This window comes from Sapajus apella, unplaced genomic scaffold (assembly GCF_009761245.1).
Source record: "Sapajus apella isolate SASKATOON/1434 unplaced genomic scaffold, GSC_monkey_1.0 scaffold131, whole genome shotgun sequence".
Lineage (NCBI taxonomy): Eukaryota > Metazoa > Chordata > Mammalia > Primates > Cebidae > Sapajus > Sapajus apella.
Genome location: NW_022437071.1, coordinates 2,294,774 through 2,317,825, shown reverse-complemented (window position 1 = coordinate 2,317,825; position 23,052 = coordinate 2,294,774). Strand labels below are relative to the sequence as shown.

General features: G+C 37.5%; 1 protein-coding gene across 1 annotated transcript; it reads right to left on the bottom strand.

Moving 5' to 3' along the window:
* Positions 1–17,568: 17,568 nt before the first annotated feature.
* On the bottom strand, positions 17,569–21,102 carry LOC116539707 (neuroblastoma breakpoint family member 6-like). Its single transcript, XM_032262854.1, has 2 exons — positions 20,738–21,102; positions 17,569–17,779 (listed from the first exon to the last, which is right to left on the bottom strand). Exons 1-2 carry the CDS (start codon positions 20,964–20,966, stop codon positions 17,727–17,729), a joined length of 282 nt encoding a protein of 93 aa, XP_032118745.1. The 5' UTR covers positions 20,967–21,102; the 3' UTR covers positions 17,569–17,726.
* Positions 21,103–23,052: the final 1,950 nt, after the last annotated feature.

Below are 23,052 nucleotides of genomic sequence, written 5' to 3'. Positions count from 1 at the left end.
AGTGAAGGAAGAAAAGAAGTCCTTTTATTATTTCTCAAAGTAGTCATATAATAAGAGAGAAATAAAATGGCCTGAGCCTTTGTAATTATGGATGTTCTAGAAAGTCATTGGGAGAAACCATAATTCATACATTTTTTCATGTTAAATACCTGAAGCCTGATGAGACTAGATAGCCCTCCGTGTGCAAACATCAATTGTTCCCTACTTTGATGTAAAAATTATCAGTGTCCGGAGCAGCAGCCAGACAATGAACCATGGGCAATGTGTTTTTAAATTGGTCTCATATATATATTATTTATATTTTAACTTATGGTTTCTATTCAACCACCGAGCAGTGATTCTTAACCTTTTACGTGATTTTTTTCCTTAATTCATGATGAAGATTTCTCATTTTCAGACAGTAGAGACAAGCTGCAAGGGATAGGTATTAAATTAACCCTGCAAACATGTGCTGCTTAGCCAAGGTGATTGCTATTCCTCTGTGTCACATTTGCAAAGTTTAGGAATAAATACAATAATGACAGGCCACTAATGACAACAATCCCGCAGAACCCTCATTCTTGCAGCTTATTCCTAACAGTTGTGTAACCCAGGGAGGTACTTAGCTCCCAGTTCTGAAGAGATTCTTAGCCTCGCTAACCCTGAAGAATGGAAAAAGTTGCCCGGGAGGTGTCGTGAGTTTGCTGTTTGAATAAATATCGTGGACCCAAAGAGTTTGGGGAAAAGTGATTTATTAGACAGAGAGAGAGAAAGCAAGCTCCCATGCTGTCGTAGGAGGGCACCCAGAGAAGAAATCCATATAGGTGGAAGCAGCTGGAGTTTTTACCCTTGAGTTATTCCCGCCCCATTCATGTTCTCATCCAATGAGAGTTCTTTCAAACTTCCTCTGGCGTGATTGATCTTTGACGCTGATACTGGATTGGCTACTTGATCCACAGCCCAGGGGGCTTTTTCAAACAAACGAGCTTCACCTGGCTTTCCCTACCTACCCTGCGCCAAAAACCCAGACAAACAACTTTACATTTGAAACCTCTCTGGTTCCTGGATGGAGGCGTGGAGCCGGGAAACTTCTGCTTTTGAAACCACGCCGCTGGCGGACCGGGGAAGAGAAGTCCCTCAGTTGTACAAAGATTACTCTACTTTTGCTTCATGGATTCCTAAATATGTCTTTGAAGATACCGCTCCTACATTGAGAAAAGCAATTGCTAATTCCTAGGGCACTTTTATTTTATTACACGTAACCACTCATTCATCCTTTAGTCAAATGCACACTAACTGCCTGCCTATATTGATACTGTGCTTGACATTGAGAATTTAAGGTAAAGAAGTCTCTAGCCCTGAGGTTCTTCCAGGGTTGTAGAAGGTGGCAGACATAGATAGATAGATAGATAGATAGATAGATAGATAGATAGATAGATGATAGATAGATAGAGGGATAAATTTCTGTAAAGCTATCACAGAAATGTATGTGCTACAGTCAAGAACAAAGAAGGAAATATTTATCACCACCTTGAGCTGAATAATGGTACAGAGGAAGAATTAGGCTTAATGGGTGTTTATAATTGAAAATACACTTGAATTAAGATAAAAGAAGAAAGACTGAGTGAAAGTGAATATAACCAAAGATAAAAAGACCATAAAAAAAGATTTTCACAGAAATATGAGGAAAAAACAGAGAAATTTTGAAATGTTATTAAAAATAACTGAAAATGAATACTTTGATAGAATATCTTTTAGATTTTCTTTTATTCTAGAAGTATATTGATGACCAATCAATTATGAAATAGATACTTTTTGAAATTTCTGTAAAGATTCTGGTTTATTTTTCCAAACACACTTCTGGAATAATACTCTGGGATCCATAACTTTTCTTAGTAGATGCCTTACTTTAGTCTATTTGTTAATTCTGCAGTAATATCTATTTAATTATCACATAGATTGAATCACGTGGCATGCAAGTTAAATACACACATGTGTAAATCCATTAATCCAGTATAGCAGATTCGTTAAATGGCTGGTAGGCTATGTTCCATAAAATACTAATAACGAATTTGGAGTCAGCAACATTATGGGTTTTGTTAGTTAATACTGACTGTCAACTTGACTGGACTGAAGAATACAAAGTATCATTCCTGGGCGTGTCTATGACGGCGCTGCCAAAGGAGATTAACATTCGAGTCAGTGGACTGGGAGAGGTAGACTCACCCTCAAATTGGATGGGCACAATTTCATTAGCTGCCAGTGCAGCTAGGATAAAAGCAGGCAGAAGAACATGGAAGGACTAGACTGGCTAAGTCTTCTGGCTTTCGTCTTTCTCCTGTGCTGGATGCTTTCTATCCTTAAACATCAGACTCCAAGTTCTTCAGCTTGTGGACTCTTGGACTTACCCCAATGATTTGCCAGGGACTCTTAGGCCTTTGACCACAGACTGAAGGCTGCACTATCAGCTTTCCTGCTTTTCAGGTTTTTTGGACTTAGACTGGTTTCCTGGCTCCTCTGCTTGCAGTCACCTTATTGTGAGACTTCACCTTGTGATCCTGTGAGTCAATTCTCCTAAGAAACTCCCCTTCGTGTATACATCTATCCTATGAGTTCTGTCCCTTTAGAGAACCCTGACTAATACATGGTTTTTGCATTAAATAAACTAATTCAGAATACTGGATATGTAGTAGTGGCAGAAACCATTGATAACAACTGGAATAATACTATGAGACCCTTTAACAGACAACACCATGTTGGATGACATGAAAGGCAGAGAAATTTATATACAAATTAAATCACCAGAGCAACTACTTAAATATATATTTTTATGTCAAATACACTCTGGCATTAGTAATAAGTATTTTATAGTCCAAGAACTTTTTCCAGTGATACGTTTTTCAGGCTTTATAAGATTATTAAAAATACTTAGTCAAGGCCGGGCACAGTGGCTCACGCCTGTAATCCCAGCACTCTGAGAGGCCGAAGTGGGTGGGTCACAGAGGTCAGGCATTCAGGACTAGCCTGGCCAACATGGTGAAAACCTATTTCTACTAAAAATACAAAAAACAAGCTGGGTGTGGTAGAGCACGCTTGTAATCCCAACTACTAGGGAAGCTGAGGCAGGAGAATTGCTTGAACCTAGGGAGTGGAGGTTACAGAGAGCCAAGATTGTGCCACTGCACTCCAGCCTGGAAGTGTGTGTATATATATGGAGTATATATATTCCATATATATATATGAATTTGAATACACACACACACACACACACATGCACACACACACACACACACACACGCATTCCAGCCTGGGAGTATATATATATATATATATATATATATATATAGAGAGAGAGAGAGAGAGAGAGACAGAGAGAGAGTCTTTGTCACTCAGGCTGGAGTGCATATGTGTGTGTGCGTATGTGTGTTTGTGTGTATTCAAATGTCATATGCTATGGGTCATTAGTTATTATGAATCTGAATCACAAAGTACTAGGGACGACAAGCCCTAATCTTGGAACTTAATTGGTTTGAATGAAATTGTCAGTAAATTATGGGGTTCATATTTTGATTTTTAATTTTTAGCCTTCTTTTTTGGTATAATTCCCATGCATTTGGGCTATATTATGTGCAAACAAACACGATATTGAACATTGAAACCATGGAACCTGAATTAGAGAAATAATAACTCACTTAATGGAAACTAAACCCATTTATAAAATATAAATTTTCAAAAACGTTAAGCAACAGATCAAAATGAGATGCAGTGTAACTATAGAAATTGAAGTTTTGAGAGCTGAAATAATGAGTCAAAATGGAATATTGAGGATAGAATAAAATCGATTTCCAAAATGTTCCAAGAGTTGTTTAATTCTGTAACTTAAAATAATGACATTTGGGCCGGGCGTGGTGGCTCACACCTGTAATCCCAGCACTTTGGGAGGCTGAGGTGGATGGATCACGAGGTCAAGAGATCGAGACCATCCTGGTCAACATGGTGAAACCCCGTCTCTGCTAAAAATACAAAAAATTAGCTGGGCATGGTGGCGCGAGCCTGTAGTCCCAGTTACTCGGGAGGCTGAGGCAGGAGAATTGCCTGAACCCAGGAGGTGGAGGTTGCAGTGAGCCGAGGCTGTGCCATTGCACTCCAGCTTGGGTAACAAGAGCGAAACTCCGCCTCAAAAAAAAAAAAAAAAAAAAATGAATTTTGCCTACCATATTTATGCCCATCACTACAAGAAGGAGATACACTTTTAATGCAAGAAGACACAATCTAAAATTTAAAAATAACATAAATATGTTTGTACTAAATTACAAAGTATCTACTTTATAAGTGAAAAAGCCTAAACGGTTTTGAGAAGAGGTAGACAGAAGCACAATAATAAGAGTCTAACATGCTACTTTCAATACATTGTTTCAAATGGACAAAAATAAAACTTATAGAAGAGATAAACATCATCAATAACACAAAGCATAGAGACATATATGGAACATTATACACTGGTTCTGAAAAATACCCCTTCTTCTCAAGTGTATAACGAACAGTCAAAAAATTGATAATTTATTAGGCAATAGTGAAAATATGAATGCATTCCAAAATGTGGAAATATTTTCAACGTTTTCTGATCACAATGCTAACAGCTAGAAACTATTAACCTAATAGAAAGAACAGTCCATTAAACAAAGCTTGTTTGAAAAGAGAAATACAAAGCTGTGAAAATTTAAAATTTAAATTAAAAACTAAAATTAAAATTAAAAAAATAATTTCCTAAAAACAATGGTAGTAAAAATACATGTATCATCATCTACAAGATACATTTAAAGCAGTGATTAGGTAAAAATAATAGCCCCACACACTTGTATTTTTAAAATTAAAGAATAAAAATAAATTCAATAATTTCCTAAACCAAAAGTGCAGAAACAACAAAACATACCAAAAGAAAAATATGAGAGAAAATACTAAAGAAGAAAGCAGAAATTAATGAAGTCAAAAAATTAAAATATTTATTAAGTGAATAAATCAAGATTCTATTTTTAATTAACATTATATAAAACATTAGTTGACTAAGACAGAAAAAGAAAGAAAATATAATCATGCATTTTATATAATACAGAAATAATAGACACATTTACAGTAAGATAAGGAAAAATCTCCCCTACTAATCCATAATGTAATGAAAATATTAAACAGTACAATTAAAGAAATCTATTAGATGAAGAATAATTGGAAAATAAGTAAAACTATCTCTATTTTCATATGACATAATGATAAACTTGGAAAACAAATAAATGACAAAACTAACTCAAGAAATGTAAGAATATAGTAAAATAGAGTATAAAATTAACATACAGAAATTCATATCTGTCATATACAAAATTAATAACCAGTCGAAGGATGTAATGGTAGAGAACCCCATTTACGATAACAATAACAAAGATAAAACATTTAGAAATAAAATTAACAAATGCTCACAAACTCTATTTACATCAGAAAAAAATTAAACATATGAAATATACAAAATTAAAACTGGGCAAATGTAAATAATTTTATCTTGTTTTAGATAGAATTACAAGCATTATAAAGGTTTTAGCTCTGCTTAAGTTATAAATTTTGCACAATCCAAATAAATATAGCAACAGTGTATTTTCTGTGGAGATAGGTTTATATAAATAAAAGCATACATGCAAGAAAAGACAAGAAAACAATCAGGAAAAAAACTCATGAAAAGATATAATCCTCTCAGGCAAAATATACTATACATTTTATGATTAAAATATTTAATACTAGTTTATGAATAGACATACTTTAGAAAATAATAGAAAGCCTAGAAATAGACATGAACACACCTTTTAAAAAACATATAAAAAGATCTTTAGGAATAAAAAAATTAAACCTCCCTCATAATTAAAGAAATGCAAATTATAACCCTGAGATATCATATATTGAGTATCAAATTGATGAATAATTAATGGATGGCAACATTTTCTATTGACAAGTGTGTGGGGAACCGAAAACTCATATATTGCTGCTGGTCACGAAAATTGATATGAGCTTTGTGAAAGGAAACTGAAAGTCCACACTCACATAAATAGATAAATAGGAGTAGGAAAGCTTCTCCTATAATAGAATTCCAACTAACCTAATCACATGCACACACATACATATATGTATATAGTTTATATGTATAAATATGTACATCTATATGTTTAGTATGCTTAGTGTTTGTGGAAGAAAGGGAAGGGGAATAAGACAGAGATGAGAGAACACAAACCTGAGTTATATCAAGTAGTTTTTAGGGTAACACAAATTTTATGGCTATGGGAAAGGGATCACTATCAAGCACAATATTGCAAACAATTAAAAATCTTTTTTGAACTACTGATATGGCAGTAAAAATGGGAGCGAAAACAAGGTTGAATATTTTCAAATTATTACCCAGTAAATTTGATGGTACTGATAAATATTTAGAAGAAGAGAAGGGAACAAAAAACCTTGTAAAAACATTAGGGAGGGCTGGCGCGGTGGCTCACTCCTGTAATCCCAGCACCTTGGGAGGCCGAGGCGGGTGGATCACGAGGTCAAGAGGTCGAGACCATCCTGGTCAACATGGTGAAACCCCCGTCTCTACTAAAAATACAAAAATTAGCTGGTGGCACGCGCCTGTAGGCCTAGCTACTCGGGAGGCTGAGGCAGGAGAATTGCTTAAACTCAGGAGTCAGACGTTGCTGTGAACCGAGATCGCACCATTGCACTCTAGCCTGGGTAACAAGGGCGAAACTCCGTCTCAAGTAATAATAATAATAAAAAAAAAATTAGTGAGACCAAGGTTTACTTTTTAAACCTTCTCCAAACTTCTCTAATAGCTTGATTCAAGTTTCTAGAGACATTTTGGAGGAATTTATGTCTAAGGAGAATTTGTGTTGATGAAAAAGGACTCAAAAAATGTAGAAAACTTACTATAGTGTAAATTTTAAGGTAAATCTCTTCTACTATTTAATAAATATTTTGAATCTAAACAGAGAGATTTAATAGCTTGATGCAAGCTTAATATTATAATATTTAATAAATGCTTTAAACCCGGGTTTTGCTATTCATATAAATAGTTAATTCTCTAAAGAAGCAAATAAAACACATTTCATTACTTACATGTAATTATTTTATTCATAATTCTATGTCAACACCTGCCATATTTCTGAAGTAGAACGCAATTTATCTTTTAAATTTACATAGATATATGTTTTGATGTAGCTATAGGATTCAATCACTTACTTTTGTACTTGTATAACTATAAAAAGAATTGCATACATCAACGGGTGGTTTTCATCTTAAAGCACAGCGATAACTTGGTGGTTATGCCCCATTAGTGAATTTACGTTTAAACACTGGTTATATTAAAGCAGAACCACTTAAAGTTATGGGAATATAAATGTAGCAGATAATTAAATGTGTACAGAATCTATTAACGTGTATAATTAAGATAGAACATTATTGGAGTTTATAATATCCTACAACCATCCTGAAAGGCACTGCTTGTCATGTCATATTGCTTAATTATGGCCAATAGTTCAGATAACTAGAAGTTATCTGAACAGTGATTAAAACAATTAGTATATAGTTAGAACGAGTTATAAAAGTTGTAAGAAAATATTAGAAAATTTAAATGTGAACAGAAGAACTAGATTTCATCATGCAACATTTCTTTGGAGATTGATTAAATTTATTCTATCGCACTGTTCTCAATTAGCAAGAGATGGCAGTGCTCCATTCCACTTAGTAGTTGTTAGTGCATAATATTATAAAATACTTTTATGGACTTTAGAACTGCTAAATCTAAATAGAAACTTAAGACAGAAAGCATCTCAATTAATTTATAAATAATGTCTCTTACTGGCTATGTAATATCTGTATGCTTCACTGTCCTCATGTGCAAATTCACAATTCTCAAAAAGTTTTACCATAAAGATAAATTATATATATATATATATATATATATATACACACACTTATATGTGTAAGCTATTATTACGACTATCACTATTATTACTGGTTTATTCTTATGCTTTTCCTTTAACACATTTTATTAGACTTAGAATCCAGAAAACAACACTTTTTTGCCCTTCTGATTTAATGCATCAGAAATACATTTCTTCCTTTTTATGTGTGAATAATGGAATGTGAGACTTGAACAACCCTTAAAGTTGAGTCTACAAATGGTATGTGAACTAAATGATTACTAAAATATTCTTTTTCATTTGTGTCATGGTCCCTTGTATACAAAGAATAGGAGAGCTCACATATGACCCCCATTTGTCTTCACAGAGACCCACTCCCACACTAACACATGATGTAGAGAATTTATTTTATTTTCAGAAACTCTCAGAGAAGGAGAATCTGTGAATTCCAACGATCTCTTCTCCTCTCTTCTGCATCATCAATATTCCCTCTCTGCTGGTAATTTTGACAAGGGTGGTCTCCAAGGAATTGGGGGAATAAAACTATGATTAGAGTAGGTTCAAGAGAGAAGAGAAGAAAAAGTGAATTCAGCACGTTTGAGTATATGTTTTGGGGAGATTTGTTTGAAAGTGAAGAAGAGAGGCTGGGCGCGGGTTGTACACACCTGTAATCCTACCACTTTGGGAGGCCAAGGCGGGCAGATCACTGGAGGTCAGAAGTTCAAAGCCAGCTTGGCCAACAGGGTGAAACCCTGTCTATACTAAAAATACAAAAAAAAAATTTATCTGGACGTGGTGGAGGGGCCCTGTAACCCCAGCTACTCGGGAGGCTGAGGCAGGAGGATCACTTGCACCAGGGAGGTGGAGGTTGCCATGAGCCATGATCACACCACTGCACTCCAGCCTTGGTGGCAGAGTGAGACTCTGTCTCAAAAATTTAAAAAAAAAAAAAAAAACATCAAAGAAGAAAAACAGTGAGGTCGATAATGCATAGGATAAACAGAGAGGTTTTATTGGTTTTATAGTATGTTAATCTTCACAATAAGCCCTGAAGACACAAAGTAGGTTGCTAAGAATTCGTGTTCTCTTGCCATGGAAGGCTGATCTGGAAGTCTTTAAAGAGAAACTGTTTGTCCGATTTGTGCACAAGAATGAAAATGAAGAGGGATTTATATGCTCAGCTCTCTCCCGTTTTCCACTGGTCAATGTAGACCTTAAGAGTTGCTCACTCTCCCAGCATTCTGTAACAGTGCCATCCATCCCCATTTGTGGTGACTCAGGAAGGCAGATTTCAGACTCTGAAATGTGAAGCTTGATCCAACACAGAGATGAAATGACAGACTAGAAGTGGGACATTCCTCAAAGGAAAAGGTCGAAGGCATCTCAAAACCTTTATGGCTCACATACTCCCTCACACCCAGAACACACAATTTCCTTTCTTGTATTATTTTTCTCCTTAAACATACTGATTTGTTGGTTGTGTATTTAACCCCTCCTAGAATGTAAGCCCCAAAAGCCAGGGATAGGGGTTGGGAGTATTACCTTTTTGCTGGCAGTGGTAATGGTGCTAGTGTTGTTGCATTTCGTCTTGTTTACTGCTCCAGTTTCTGTTGTATATTAGGTGCGCTACTCTTGGAAATTTTCTTAAAATTGTCCATAGAGGAAGTAATATACCAAAGTATCTGATCATATGCAGATAAACTGTGCTTAAGCCAAATGAAGAATACTAGGCAAACAAAGACAACTCCCTCATCTCCGATCTTCAAATTAACACCCACTTTCCAATTCTTACAATATTTCAGATTTTCACACCAAAGTTATAAGGGAAATCTCAAAGAACAGACAATATTCCTTTTTGGTTTGCATCTGAAAGATCTGAAAAAATATTTTATAATTTGAAGGCTAGAGAAGCAGTGGTGAATTTCACTTTGATAAACCTCTAAAAGATCAAATTAATGGTCATAATGCATTCACATGTGAAAAAATAATTTCTAGCTAAACATACTTGGAAGGAAACTATTACTCTGTGTTTTGCCCAGGTAAATTGGTCAGAAATGAAAATTTGTGTCTATTTATTGGCTGGACTCTGAATTTTAACAATAAAGGCATTTGTTACTGGTTTATTTGAGAGAGTCATGGTAAGAAACACCTATCTATCTTGTTTTGAGGTTGCACATTACAGAGAAGATAATTTAATTTCATTTAACGATATACGGTATCAGGGACTATGGAAAGTCTTCCAAATTGATTATTTGCATAGGCCTTAGAATCCCATCTTGGAAACCAATGGGAAGATATATTTATTTTAATGAGAAGATGCTTTCCTGTAGTGAATTTTTATAGCAAGGAAATGAAGATGTCATTGCTAAAGGGGGGAAAAAGACCTCTGGGGTCTCAGCTCATCCAGCTTTGGTGATTTGAGACGCCATTAACCACTAAATTAATGCAAATATAGCTTAATGAAATGTTTCTCATATTGTGATCATAAAATATCTCTGCAAAATATCACTCTGTACTTGATAAATACGAGAGCCAAACCATAGTACTCCACATATTGATTTTTAAAAGCTATGAATGTTTTCCACATACTCTTTAAATACTCATATGATCAACATGAGCCTCCAAGGTCGGTCTAATTATCAGATGAATTTGAATTGATTTAACATCATCTCTGTCAAATGGATAGCAACAAATTCAATGATGATAATTTTGGTTACAGCGAGATCGTATCACAGGATGCCAAATGAAAGCAATGTCAGAAACATAGATTATGAGGCCCTCATTGAAGTTAAGATTTTATTCCCATTCCTTTTGACCAGTTTCTGTGGGCATATGCAGGGCCATTGCTACTCAGCATGTGTTTCACAAGCCAATTACGTACTGACATTTACAGTATGCATTTAAAATCTTTCATAGCAGTTTGACACTGTTGTACCATGTACGTGCATGCTATTTTTATAGCAATTAATTTTAGAGCATTTTATAAAAGCATTGGAATGCATTGGATTGCAGATCAAAATGTAATAATGTGTAATCAATGATAACTTGACAAACACAGTCCTAGGGTTTATAACTGGAGAGTATTTGTTGAGTGTGAGTGGGAGATTGTCTGAAATATAGTGTGGTATGTGAAAGAGAAGAATTGAAAAATATCTAATTTCACCCCAAAAAGCATTGTTTAGAGCAAGAAGCATAGAACTCTTAGACAGAGCCAAAATCACAAGAGACGGTAATGTTTATAAAGCAGGCTCCAGTGATCATCGTGGAAATTTGAGTGCTTTTGATTGAAAATATATTATCTTTGTGTGGATGTTTGGCTGTAAGAGAGTAGAAAGTAGTATTTATCAAGTTGAAGTATAAAGTGTTATCATAGATTTTAAGGATATAAAATATTCCCAGAATATAGAAACAATGTCACCTTCTCAGAGTGTAATCAGTGATATGAGCCAGCTGTTCAATTCACTAAACCATAAAAATGGAGTGGATTTGAAATTTCTGAAGAACTGACAGACTATTTTAGGCATATGAAAAAGTATTATAATGAAAAAAAATTCTAATAAAACTAATTATAATCCCCATAGCAGGGATAATTTGCATAGAGTATAAAAAGGAAACTTTGAATACCCAAGTGTACACAGAAGACAGAGAAACTGCTTGCCTGAAATTACATTATAACCTGGATTTAAAAAATAAATAAATAAAAATTATATAACAAGATAACTGGTAAAACAGGAGTATGTTTAAATGGAAAAAAGGCTGCCTAAGAAATTATGGAAGGTTTCCCCTAAAACTTAGCATTTGATCTGGAATATGACATATAAAGATTTTGCATGGTGTGCAGAGAAACCATCAAACTCAGTATCTTCTTATCTTTATAGTTCTATTCCTGGCATGTGGGAAGTTCCTTGTACTTGTGGATAAGTAACAAGAGCATTCTTAACTATGTAGAGCAGGAGTGTTTCACGGGCTTGAATAAAGCTACAACAATAATAATGCAATGGTAAATTTTATGAATCAGCTTGTCTGAAACATTATTTCTAAGTGTGTCTGAGAGGGTTTTACCAGAATAGACTAGCATTTGAATTTACAGGCTGAATAAAGATGATTCACTGTCACCAATGTAGGCATGCATCATTCAACCTGTTCTTCTGGGCCTGAATAGGAAGCGAGCGAAATGAAGGGTGAATTCTCTTTCACTTCTTTAGCTGAGGCATCTATCTTTCCCTTCCCTCAAAAACAGGAGCTGCTGGTTCACAGGCCTTAGGCATCAGGGTCTTACACCAGCCAGGCCTCCACCTTTGGCAGACCTGTGGCCTCAGATTGGAAGTTACGTCAGCAGCTCCTCTGCTTCTCAGGCCTTCAGACTCAGACTGAATAACGCATCTGGCTTTCCTGGTTCTCCAGCTCGCAGACAGGGCACATTACAGAACTTTTTGGCCTCCATAATCATGTGAGCCAATTTTCATAATAAATCTCCTCTTACAGATCTATATGTATCTTATACCAACAATTCTATTTCTTTGGAGAACTCTAAAACAAATAATTAAAAAGATAGGTAACGTGTTGATAACTTATTATAAGCCAAACACTGTTCTAAGCATGTTACATATATCAATTCATTTAATCCTCCCATCTGTGAGTGACAGAAACTCAAAATGAACTGTGTGTTTTTTAAAAAGAGAAGACTATTTATCTCATATAAAAAAGCCAAGTTTAAAAATCTTCTGTAATAGCAAGGTGGTAGAATGAAGAGGTGAGTCAATTCTCCTACAGGTCAGAGATGAAATCTTGAAAAATACACATTATTGAAAAAACAACCATCCGGGCACAGTGGCCCACACCTATAATCCCAGCACTTTGGGAGGCCGAGGCAGGAGGATCACCTGAGATTAAGAGTTCGGGACCAGCCTGGCCAACATGGTGAAACCCCGTCTCTACTGAAAATACAAAAATTATCCAGGTGTCGTGGCATGCGCCTGTAATCCCAGCTACCCAGGAGGCTGAGGCAGGAGAGTCACTGGAATCCAGGAGGCAGAGGCTGCAGTGAGCCAAGATCGTGCCACTGCACTCCAGCCTGGGCGACAGAGCAAGACGTGGTCTCAAAAAACAAAACAAAAAAAACTGTGAAAAGACATGGGAAGACAGAAACCAAAGCAGAGTTATTTCTGAAATATTTCAACTAGAAAAACAAACAAGAACAAGGAGAACCCAGCAAAGATGTAAGTTGAAATTTGTGAATTTGATCACTTCATATCTTCTTATTTTTGTTCCTTTTAAATTGACCACAATCTCCAACTCATCTACAACTTGGTCAGAATGAAGTTGAAGTCTGACAGGCTTACGGTGTAGTAAGACAACACCAAAATTTGGCAAAGAAGCAATAAATCAAGAGTGGATTTCCAGTAATCAAGAAAGCCTCAGAAATGGTGAGACATTGAATATGAGTATAATCAGCACTTCATTTTCATGGTGCCACATCCACAGATGTCATATTTCAAAATTATTTGAAGAAAAAAACTGTGTAACAATGAAAAATAATATTAATGACTGTTAACACAGCATTTACATTGTATATGCTATAAAGAGACGATCTAGTGATCATTTAAAGTATATAGGAGGATGTGCATATGTTACATGCAAATACTACATTATTTTATGTAAGGGACTTGAACATATGTGGATTTTTATATCCTCAGGGGTACTGGAACCAAACCACGTGGATATTGAAGGACCATTGTATATAATCTGTTCAAATCCTTGGCTGACCCTATTTTATGCAAGCCTATGGGAAATGCCAAGGAGCCAGCCTAAATAAAATAAAATAAATCAGCAGCTCAAACTGTAAGAATTGAGTAAAGACATCAGCTACCATATACTCAGTGGGAGAGAGTTTGTAGTTTAAGTCTGTACAAATTGGTTGCTACTACAATTAAAACAAGAGCAGCAACAGCAAGAGCAAAAAAATAAAAAATAAAAAATAAACCAACCCAAAAACCCCTAATACTACTCTATAGAAGGCATCTTAGTAACAGTAATTCTTCCTGCCGCATGCCATATGTTTTATAATATATTTTCATGTTTTCTGTTGAGAGTTCTTTTTCCTTCAGAAAAAAATAGAAAATAATTCTAGAATTAAGAAAAAGAAACTGAAAATAAGCACATGTAATACAATTTCTGAACATTTTACTGTTTCTGTATTTGAAAGCAAATAAAAACAGATTCATTTTTTTTTAGAACTTGGGGAACTTTAAAAGAGTTTTTCATGTCCTGAAACTTTTAAGCCTTGATCTGGGGAAGAAGAGAGGGATATATTCCTAGGGGAGAGGAGATTTGGAAAGCCTTTTCTTATAAGAAGGTGACTTTGAAGAGAAGTCACTACATACAGAGCATATTGTGAAAAGAAAACTAATGCCCTTACAATTTAGAGGAACCAAAGGCTACCTTTGGTTACTCTAGAGGGATGACGTTATACAATTCTCAAGGATATTTCTTTACCTTATTCCTTATTAGATTAAAGGGTGTGATGTTCTCTTATCAAATCAGAGGGCCGATTTTAGGTTTTCAATACTGTGATTTTAGCTATCAACATTAGTGAACTCGCTATTCAAAGGCTAAATGAGGTTTTGAATTTTGATAGTCAGCTAAGAATACATACAGACACAATTCCCATATGTGGCAAGTAATAAGCTTTTATAAAAAGTCTAAGAGTTAGTAAATTCAACAGCTGATATAATCTCTTAAGAATTTGTATTAATGACAATTAAGTCAAATGCAGATAATTCTGTGGGTAGCAAGAACTTTTGTTTCAAATTTATAAATAGAACTACTTTTTTGTTTCTGTTTTTGCTCTTAGAATTCTCAAGACATTTTGCATTTTCATTGTCTCTGTGGGAGAACCGTGAATTTTTCAGGTAAAAAGAATACAATAATCACTATTGAAGATATAAAAATCTCATACATGAAGAGGATAAAAACTGTGTAAACCAGAAAACCCATGTAATCATTCAATCACACAGCCATCTCTTTGAGAAGATAGGTTTTAGCTATCACCAAAGAAGTGAGTGGCCACATGAAAGACTGCATTCTTTATGTTAGCTCAAGTGGAGTTATTTCCACAGCAGAGGCTGAGTTCCAGTCTGTTAACATTTGTGTTCATTTGATAGACCATGAAGTATACATACACACACACACACTTCATAGGTAACTAGGAAGGATTGTATTTAGTAAAGCTCAGCCATTTGTTGATAATTGAAGCTGGCCAGTGATTACGGGGATGTTCTAGTATATGATTCTGCTCAATTTTTGTACTATAAAAGTTCTGCATTTGAAGAAGTAGGATAGACTAATAGCTGAATTTCTCCACATACACTTCAAAGCCCTAGGGATTAACAGAGAGTCAAAAATACCACCCATAATCCTGTCCCCAACCAGGGCTAGGGAACACTGTGGACCTAAGGTGATTTTACTTAGCCAGGTCTGGGAGCCACACAACAGCAGAGGGAGCAGGAATCACTACGCAAATAAAGGCCAGCACAGCACTGAGGGCCTGTTCATGACAGAACACAGGAAAAACCATCCTTATACAGCAAGTGTGGAGCAACACAGAACATGGCTGAGACCTGGTGGATCAGAACCCTGCTACTGGGAAATTGAAAGGCAGGGGCATCATGGTGCAGAGGGCCAGAGGGGCCAATCTTCAAAGGGCAGAATGGCTGGGAGATGGGGAGGCCTGGTCAAACGAAGGAGACTTGTGGTGAAGAGAATGAATGAAGTAACTGGTAGAAATTAAAGGTCTTGTTAGGACAAAATAGGATCCCAGAATGAGAACACACATGCCTGTCCCCCAAAGCCAAACAATATTTCCTAAAATCACAAGAAAAATACATTTCGGGCAAGTACCTTATCCAGTGATCCTATCCATGTATGAAGACAGTGGGAAAAGTTCATTAAGCATGCAAAACTCAGTGGGACCTGATTCCCTCATGAGGCCTCTGTTAAGGATAAATTCCAGTCAACAAGTGATGCTTCGGATACACTTTTGAACAGCGTGTGCATCAATGTATTTAATTGTAGATCTAAACCAAAAACCAAGGTGGGGACAGGTGAAGCACAAAGGCTGTCACTTTATGTTTGGGTTGAAATAACAAATAAGAAATGGCAGGTAAAGAGGTTAGAGAAGAGGAAAATAATGTCTTTGATTGTCATAGTGGTACAATTTTGAAGTTGAAAGACGTAATTTAAAACTTATAAACCAAATAGAAGTGTATCAAGTTAAAAGGGGATTAGTGATGTCAAAATTTTTTTACTGCAATGTTAAACAGGAGCTATACAACCCTTCCTAAATAACAAACAAAAGGCACACATACACACACAAAAAAAAAGAAAACAAATAACATCAACAAAGAAATACAGTAACTACAATCGACCACATATGGTAAATACAGACAAAATATGGAAGAGTTTAGAATGTAAACAGGGAAATAAGAATGTTTTTGTTAATCTATATTCTTATCGGCCAAAACCTTCATAACAAAAAAAGCTGAAAACACTACATGTAAAAAATCCAGTAGTCCAGAGTGATAGACAAAAAATTTTAATTAGATTTAAAACTTAAACATTTTAACTAATAAACTAAAATTAATTTTGGATAAAAGTTAAATTTGGGGCAGAGAATATTCTTTATCACAGCAGAATGCCAGCAAAAACAAATTAAAATTAATTCTGGATGAAAGTTAAAATTTGAGCAGGGAATATATATTTTCTTTTACAAAGAATGCCAGCAAAAACAAGTATATAATAAAATTTTGAGATAGAAAATTTCCAATGTAAACACATAAATATATTAACTGACCCAGGCAGGGGTGATTAATTGATGATAAAATGCTCAGAGGGAGATTGTTAAAATACAGGATATTCGTGCTGTTTCAAACGACTTTCAAATTATAAATAAGGTGTCTTTAAAATGGACAGAGCTGATAGACCCCCTCCTTAACCAAGAGAACGTCCTAGTATCACAATAATGGGGATGAAGACACTGGTTTTCTCTGCCTGCAGATGGCCTGAGGTGTGAGGCTCACGGCATGACTCTGCAGTGCTCCTTGCCAAATATTTAGGCTGAGTTTAATCATGAGGACATTTTCAGACGACTTCAGAATGCAGAGCTTTGAGCCAGACAGCTGACCTGTCCTCTACAAACAAGTCCATGTCACCACCATCAATGACAACAACCAAAAGAGGAAGAGATGTTTGGGGTTCAAAATGTCTAAAAAAGATAAGCTACATAGTTTTTACTCTTTTTGAACCCAAAGTGTCTCTTCGCCTTTTTGTTGTGTTCTTGGTGGTGACATGGATTATTTGAAGGAGACAGGTCAGTTGTCCTGTTCAATGTTCTACATTCTGTAATTGCCTGAGGATTACCTCCTATGAAATTCAGACTAAACATTTTCAGCAAGAACATGGCATTGTTCATACTCTACCATGGCAGAGTCCCGGGTGACATGCTGTCTCATCCCAGCAGCTCTGGACTTCTGTTCTCACAGGATGGGAATTGAGAGAAGCAGGGCTAAGGCCTGTCAATGCTGTATGTCCATCTGGGAATTGGTCTCCCTAGGTATTGATCACTATTGGACTAGGATGGACTGTGGCTTCTCAAATCGAAGGAGCCTGGTGGGTTGAAATCAGCAAGAGCATTCTGTGGTCTAAAATTCAATCCTCTGTGAAGGTTCCCTGCAGTGTCATTGTATTTGGACTTGAACTTGCTTTGCTGTCTTGGTTTTTTCTCACCAATTGGAAAAGCTACGTTTTTGGCATCCTTTCATCCTTTACATCCTTCTGGTAGTATTTGGTACCTGTAGGGGAAGGAGAGGGGATAATGAAATCAGCATTTTTGTCAGGTCGTTTTGAAGACTGAGTTTAGAGGGATTGCTAACTGGTGATATCCCAGGGACAAACTGATCTCCTGCTGGGAGCTTGAGCTGAGGGTGAGGGTTGGGCTGGCTGAAAGGGGAAACCCCATTCACAAGTGAGAAGAAAACACCAGTGAATTTCCCTGAACTTCCAGTCAGCCTGCGGTGCAGGATATAGGGACCCCGCCTATGCCCAACTGGCAGCCGGGAACATCAGCCCCTTTTCTCCTGATCCCCTCTGTCTGGAGCAGAGTCATGGCTTTTCCTCCCAGTGAGGATGTGCTGAGCATCAATCATACATGCTCAGACAGAGGGCTGCAGAAAAGGAATATCCTCTGCAGAGAAACCCACTCCCTTAAACTCCATGTCCCAGTCTTCTAGGGAGGAGCAGGAGGCCGTGGGAAGATCTCTGGATATAAGAAGCAGCAGGAACCTTAGACAACATCCACGTCCACTTCCAGCCTTTAAAACAAAGGCGTAGTGATGCCACTGGGATACGATTCAACTAAGGCCACATGACTTGTTATTGAAAACCCAGGAATTAGAACCCACGAACTAAGGCCCTTTCAATAAATATTGGAGGAAGGGAGAGGAATGGTTCCAGTCTGGAGGTCTCAACAGTCATGAGAGGCTGTTGGGCCACCTTGGCTAGGACAGAAATAAAGTTTTACAAAAAAATATAAGACATATGATGTCTGTGCTGCTTGTTTGGTTGGTTAAAATAATTTTTTTAAAGAAAAAACAAATATATTTATAAGTATTCTTTGAAAGAGGATCAGGAAAGAAAGAAAATTAAAAGAAAAAAAGACACTCAAAATGGAGTTAGCAAAGAGAGAGAGGGATTGTAATTATGACCCTACTTATTTTCCCTAATGCCTGGAAGTTGATTCCACACCTGGTTACACCTTACAGGATTTCTAGAAATCTTCTCAACATCTAGACCAACAAAACTCTGAAGTACAAAGTGAAAAGGATTAGTTTGTGTTTTACTACATTCTCCCCTCGCACGCATTGTTTTTCCAAAGTGCATTTTGGGGAAAGTCTACTTTTCAATATTTAATGTCAGTGTCAAGCGTGGCATAAAGAAGTATTCATATACGAGCTCTTGCAGAATTCCAGTCGTGATTTGTTATTGCATTCTCTTCAGGAGAGTGAGACCAGTAAGTTCTCTTTCAGGGCTTTGCAGAAGGACCGTAAGTGACCACAAGTGGAATGTTCACATTGCAGTGCTGAGCCAATTAGTGGGCTGTAGAATCTGTGTGGTTAAATGTAAACTGGAAGTTTTATTTTGAACTGCCAAAGAAAATACTAAATTCCCTATATGTAATATGTACAGAAATATTATTTCTGTACATTAGATGTTAATGTAATGACTATTTCTCACTTTATCTTGTATTCAAAATTGAGCAAGTGAGCTTCAAGCAGAGGCTAAAGGTCTAATCTATTAATTTTCTTGTTTTTCTTCTTCATTTTTTCTATGGTATACAAACAGTGCTGTTGAGGGGAATATAGGTCCCATCAAAGGCTGATGGAGGCTCAGCCTTTGGAGTAGCTGTGCATATGGGGCACTTCTATGTTGGTAACCTGAGATCATACAAGACCAGCGGTCCTTCTTATCGTTAGCCCCAGATTAGAGTCACATGGGACCGTTTTAAAACCACACACACCCAAAGCACACCCCAGGCCATGTAAGTGAGAATCTCAACGTGTGAGTTCAAGGCATTCATCTTAATTGAAATCTCACCAGGTGTTTATTACATGGCAGCAGGAGATAGAGATACTAAATGGAACAACCCAATTTCCCATCATTTTCTTTCCTTTTGCTGTTTATCTCATGATTTGTTTTGTTCCCAGTGGTTCCATGGATTTTAGTCTTCTCTCTGACAACTTCAATGTAATCTCTCTCTTATCAACTGGGCTGGGCCAAAGCAAAGACTGTCCTGTGGCTAGATTCTTGCCTGTCATCTTGTGCAAGCATAAAGCTGGTCGTGGAGTCACTTTTCTCAAAGTTAATTCAGAAAATGCTATCTCATATAAACTGGCCTCAAGATTCATCTGAGTTGCATTTTTGACCCCAAACTGGACTTGTAGAAGTGGAAATGAGAATAAAAAGGAGAGAGGTTAGAATGATGTACCTCACGATGTATGCAGTTTTGAAGTCCTGTCATCTGCATGTACTTTTGAAGTGATTTCTATATATAATGTCATAAATGTCCTCCAGTTAATGTCAGCTCAAATGAGTCCATGAGGTGAGAACATTGAATCCATGGCAGCTCCATCTACATTGGCACAAGTCTGCAGATGTGGAGCTGAAGACAAACCTGACTCCAGGCCAGTAGGGAACTCCCACCTGATTCTAGTTTAGTTTTCTAAATGGGGCTCTTTGTGCTCAGTTTTAACACTTCTCATTCAGAGAAACAAGGGAAGATGAAGGGTTGAATCAGTTGGTTTGCTCAAAAGCTGAATCAAGAGAAAAACCTATGTGTAGATGATGTATTAAAGCAATGCTTTCTGCAGAAAGAGATAATGGAGTTGGGGATGCAGGGAGGAAAGGTAAATTTCCCAAGAAATTGTGCAATTCCAGCAAAGAACCCTGTGTTCAGCAGCTTAAGCAATGCAGTTGGATGAAGACAATGAGGCCTGGCACTCCTGCGGCCGTGAGAGAAACTCTCAAGACAGCCGAAGGAGAAGGAATAGAACAGTTCAGGGAGCAAAGAGGAGATGGGGACAGAAAAGGACTGGTGGTTCGGGGAGGTCCCACACAGAAGTAAGATAAGACAGAGGTTATAGCAGACACTGGAGAGAACAAAGGGAAGAGGAAAAGCAGTGAGAGGACAAGCTGCCACCATAGACAGAGAGAAATAAGAAGTGAGTGCAGCTAAGGGTCATAGATGGGATTACCTCTGCACCCTAAGCATGAAGGCCAGGGAATCCACTTGCTGAACCGGAGTTTTCTTTTAATAGCCTTTGGTTTCAGGACACTTGAGGCATGAATGTGTCCAGTGACTTGATGCCCTTGTGTGTTGTCTGCTGAGCCTTCAACTCCATCATCTTCCAGCTGTGGAGGGTTCTTCAGTCCAACAGAGGGCTCTAAAACCAGCTCTGAAAACAAAACAACAGCCAATGGCATCCACTGGCATCCATGATCTTACTGTGACTTTCTCTTCCACCCAAAGGACATCAAATCAGGAATGCGGCCTTGGACAAGAAAGTCCAAAGTGGGAGGGGAAGCCAATAGGGTGATTTTAATATTTTCTTTTTGTTGATCTTTCTTCCATTACTCAGTAAGGACAAGTTTGTCAGGAGGCCCAGGCACTCCTGATTCACAAAAATATTCAAGAAACACAGGATTAAGAAACACAAATACCTTCCAGGTAGATAAGGCAAAAGCTAGGAAACTCCCTGCATGTAGTCTGTGTTCTGGGGAGGAAAGAGATTATAAAAGTGAAAGTTAAATGAGAGCTGAGTGCAAACAGGAGATGGGGATGGAAGGGCCTGGCAGGGTGGCAGCCCATGGGACACAGAGGTGAGACCAGACAGAGGTTACAGCAGCTGATGTGAAAAGAACTGGGAAACCTAAACCTGGAGAATTTACAAAACTTGCAACATTATAAGATCTATTGCATATACATATATACCGTATGTAGCATACACACCAAATATACATAATATATGTGATAAATGACATCAATTTATATATCTGTACATAATCCAATGAAAATATATTATACAGGAATTTGGGAGATATAGAATGTAACATAATCACTATTCTGGTTTATTGAAATTGGAAAAAAAGTTAGAAGTATGAGAACAATGAGGAAGAAGAGGTGTGGGAGAAACAAATGAGCTTTAGACAGCAGGAGAAATCACCAGCTGAAGGAAAATGTGAATGAGTCAAAAGCATTCACTCTGTCCTCTCACCTGGAGCCTGTTCAGGCTCTGGACTCCAGGGAACGTGAGTAAGAGAGAGTGTGTGTGAGCCAGTGGGGGGAGTCTTGGCTGGGGTGTGAGAATCCACAGAGAAGCAAATGAGATTTCAGTGGGAATAAATCAGTTTAAATAAGTTATCACGGCACCTGTAAGGGACTGCCTATCTCCCGACAACCGCTGAGCACCATCCATGTGTCCTCTCCAGGGACCCAGATGGTGCTTGTTATCTCATGTGACCTTCCCTCCTCCTGAGAACACAGGTCCTCTCATTCTACAGCTGTGGACATCCCCTGACAGATGAGGAGAGGCAGCCCCAGGGTATCCAGGAGGTGATATTGAGTGGGATGGAGAGTGAGAATGAACACGACCCAGGGTTCTAAGGAAATCTGAGCTGAAGAGGATCCCTGTGAGATGGAAACTGAGGACATGGCTGTGGACATGAGTGGAGATGATGAACTAAATGGATTTTCATAAAAGAGACTGATGTGAATACTTGCCATGTGAAAGTAGCCCTTTGTTTTCAAAAAGAGCAGAAAATAGGGAGAAGAAAGAGCTGCATATGCCATGAGACTGACTCCTGGGCTCAGACTTTACACTGTTACTGAATCTGCCTCATAGGTTGTCACTGAAAGTGCCTGATAGTGGAGAATTGGCTTCATGAGGGATGGGGAAGAAGAGGAACAAAACTGGCAGAGGAGAATGTGTGAGGAACCAAGGGAAGTGGGGTCTCTAGAAAACAGACAGCGTCACAATTGCTCTACTTCAGAGAAGGCATAGTCTGTGAAGTCACTTTCTAAACTTAAATTTGGAAGAAAGACAAGTGGATTAGATAACAGCTATTTACAGGATAATTGAGCAATTATTGAATAAGGCCCTTTGGAAATTATAATAATTAATATTCTCAACAATGATTATAGGTAGATGCTGTGTTTTAGGTAGCTATGATGAGGAAACAGAGATTTATATCCCCAAAAGACAAAATCTTTGGCCAAAGTGAACAACCAGAAAGAGGCACACCCAGGCCCTGAGAGCAGATTTTGTCCTAAGCCCCAGGCTCTCGCTCACCTCACTGGATTGGAGCATTCTGGATTTCAACTTGACCCTGAGTGAGCATGGGGAGGCCCCATTCTCTCCTCCATCCATAGCACCGTGACCACCAAGACCTGGATTAGATCTTCCTATTCCCCTTTCCTTCCCTACCTTGAAAGGGACATTGGTTCCCAGAATCAGCATTGGCCGTGAAGCTGCAGGTGGTGGAGGAAAGGCCCCACCTGGCTAAGTCATTC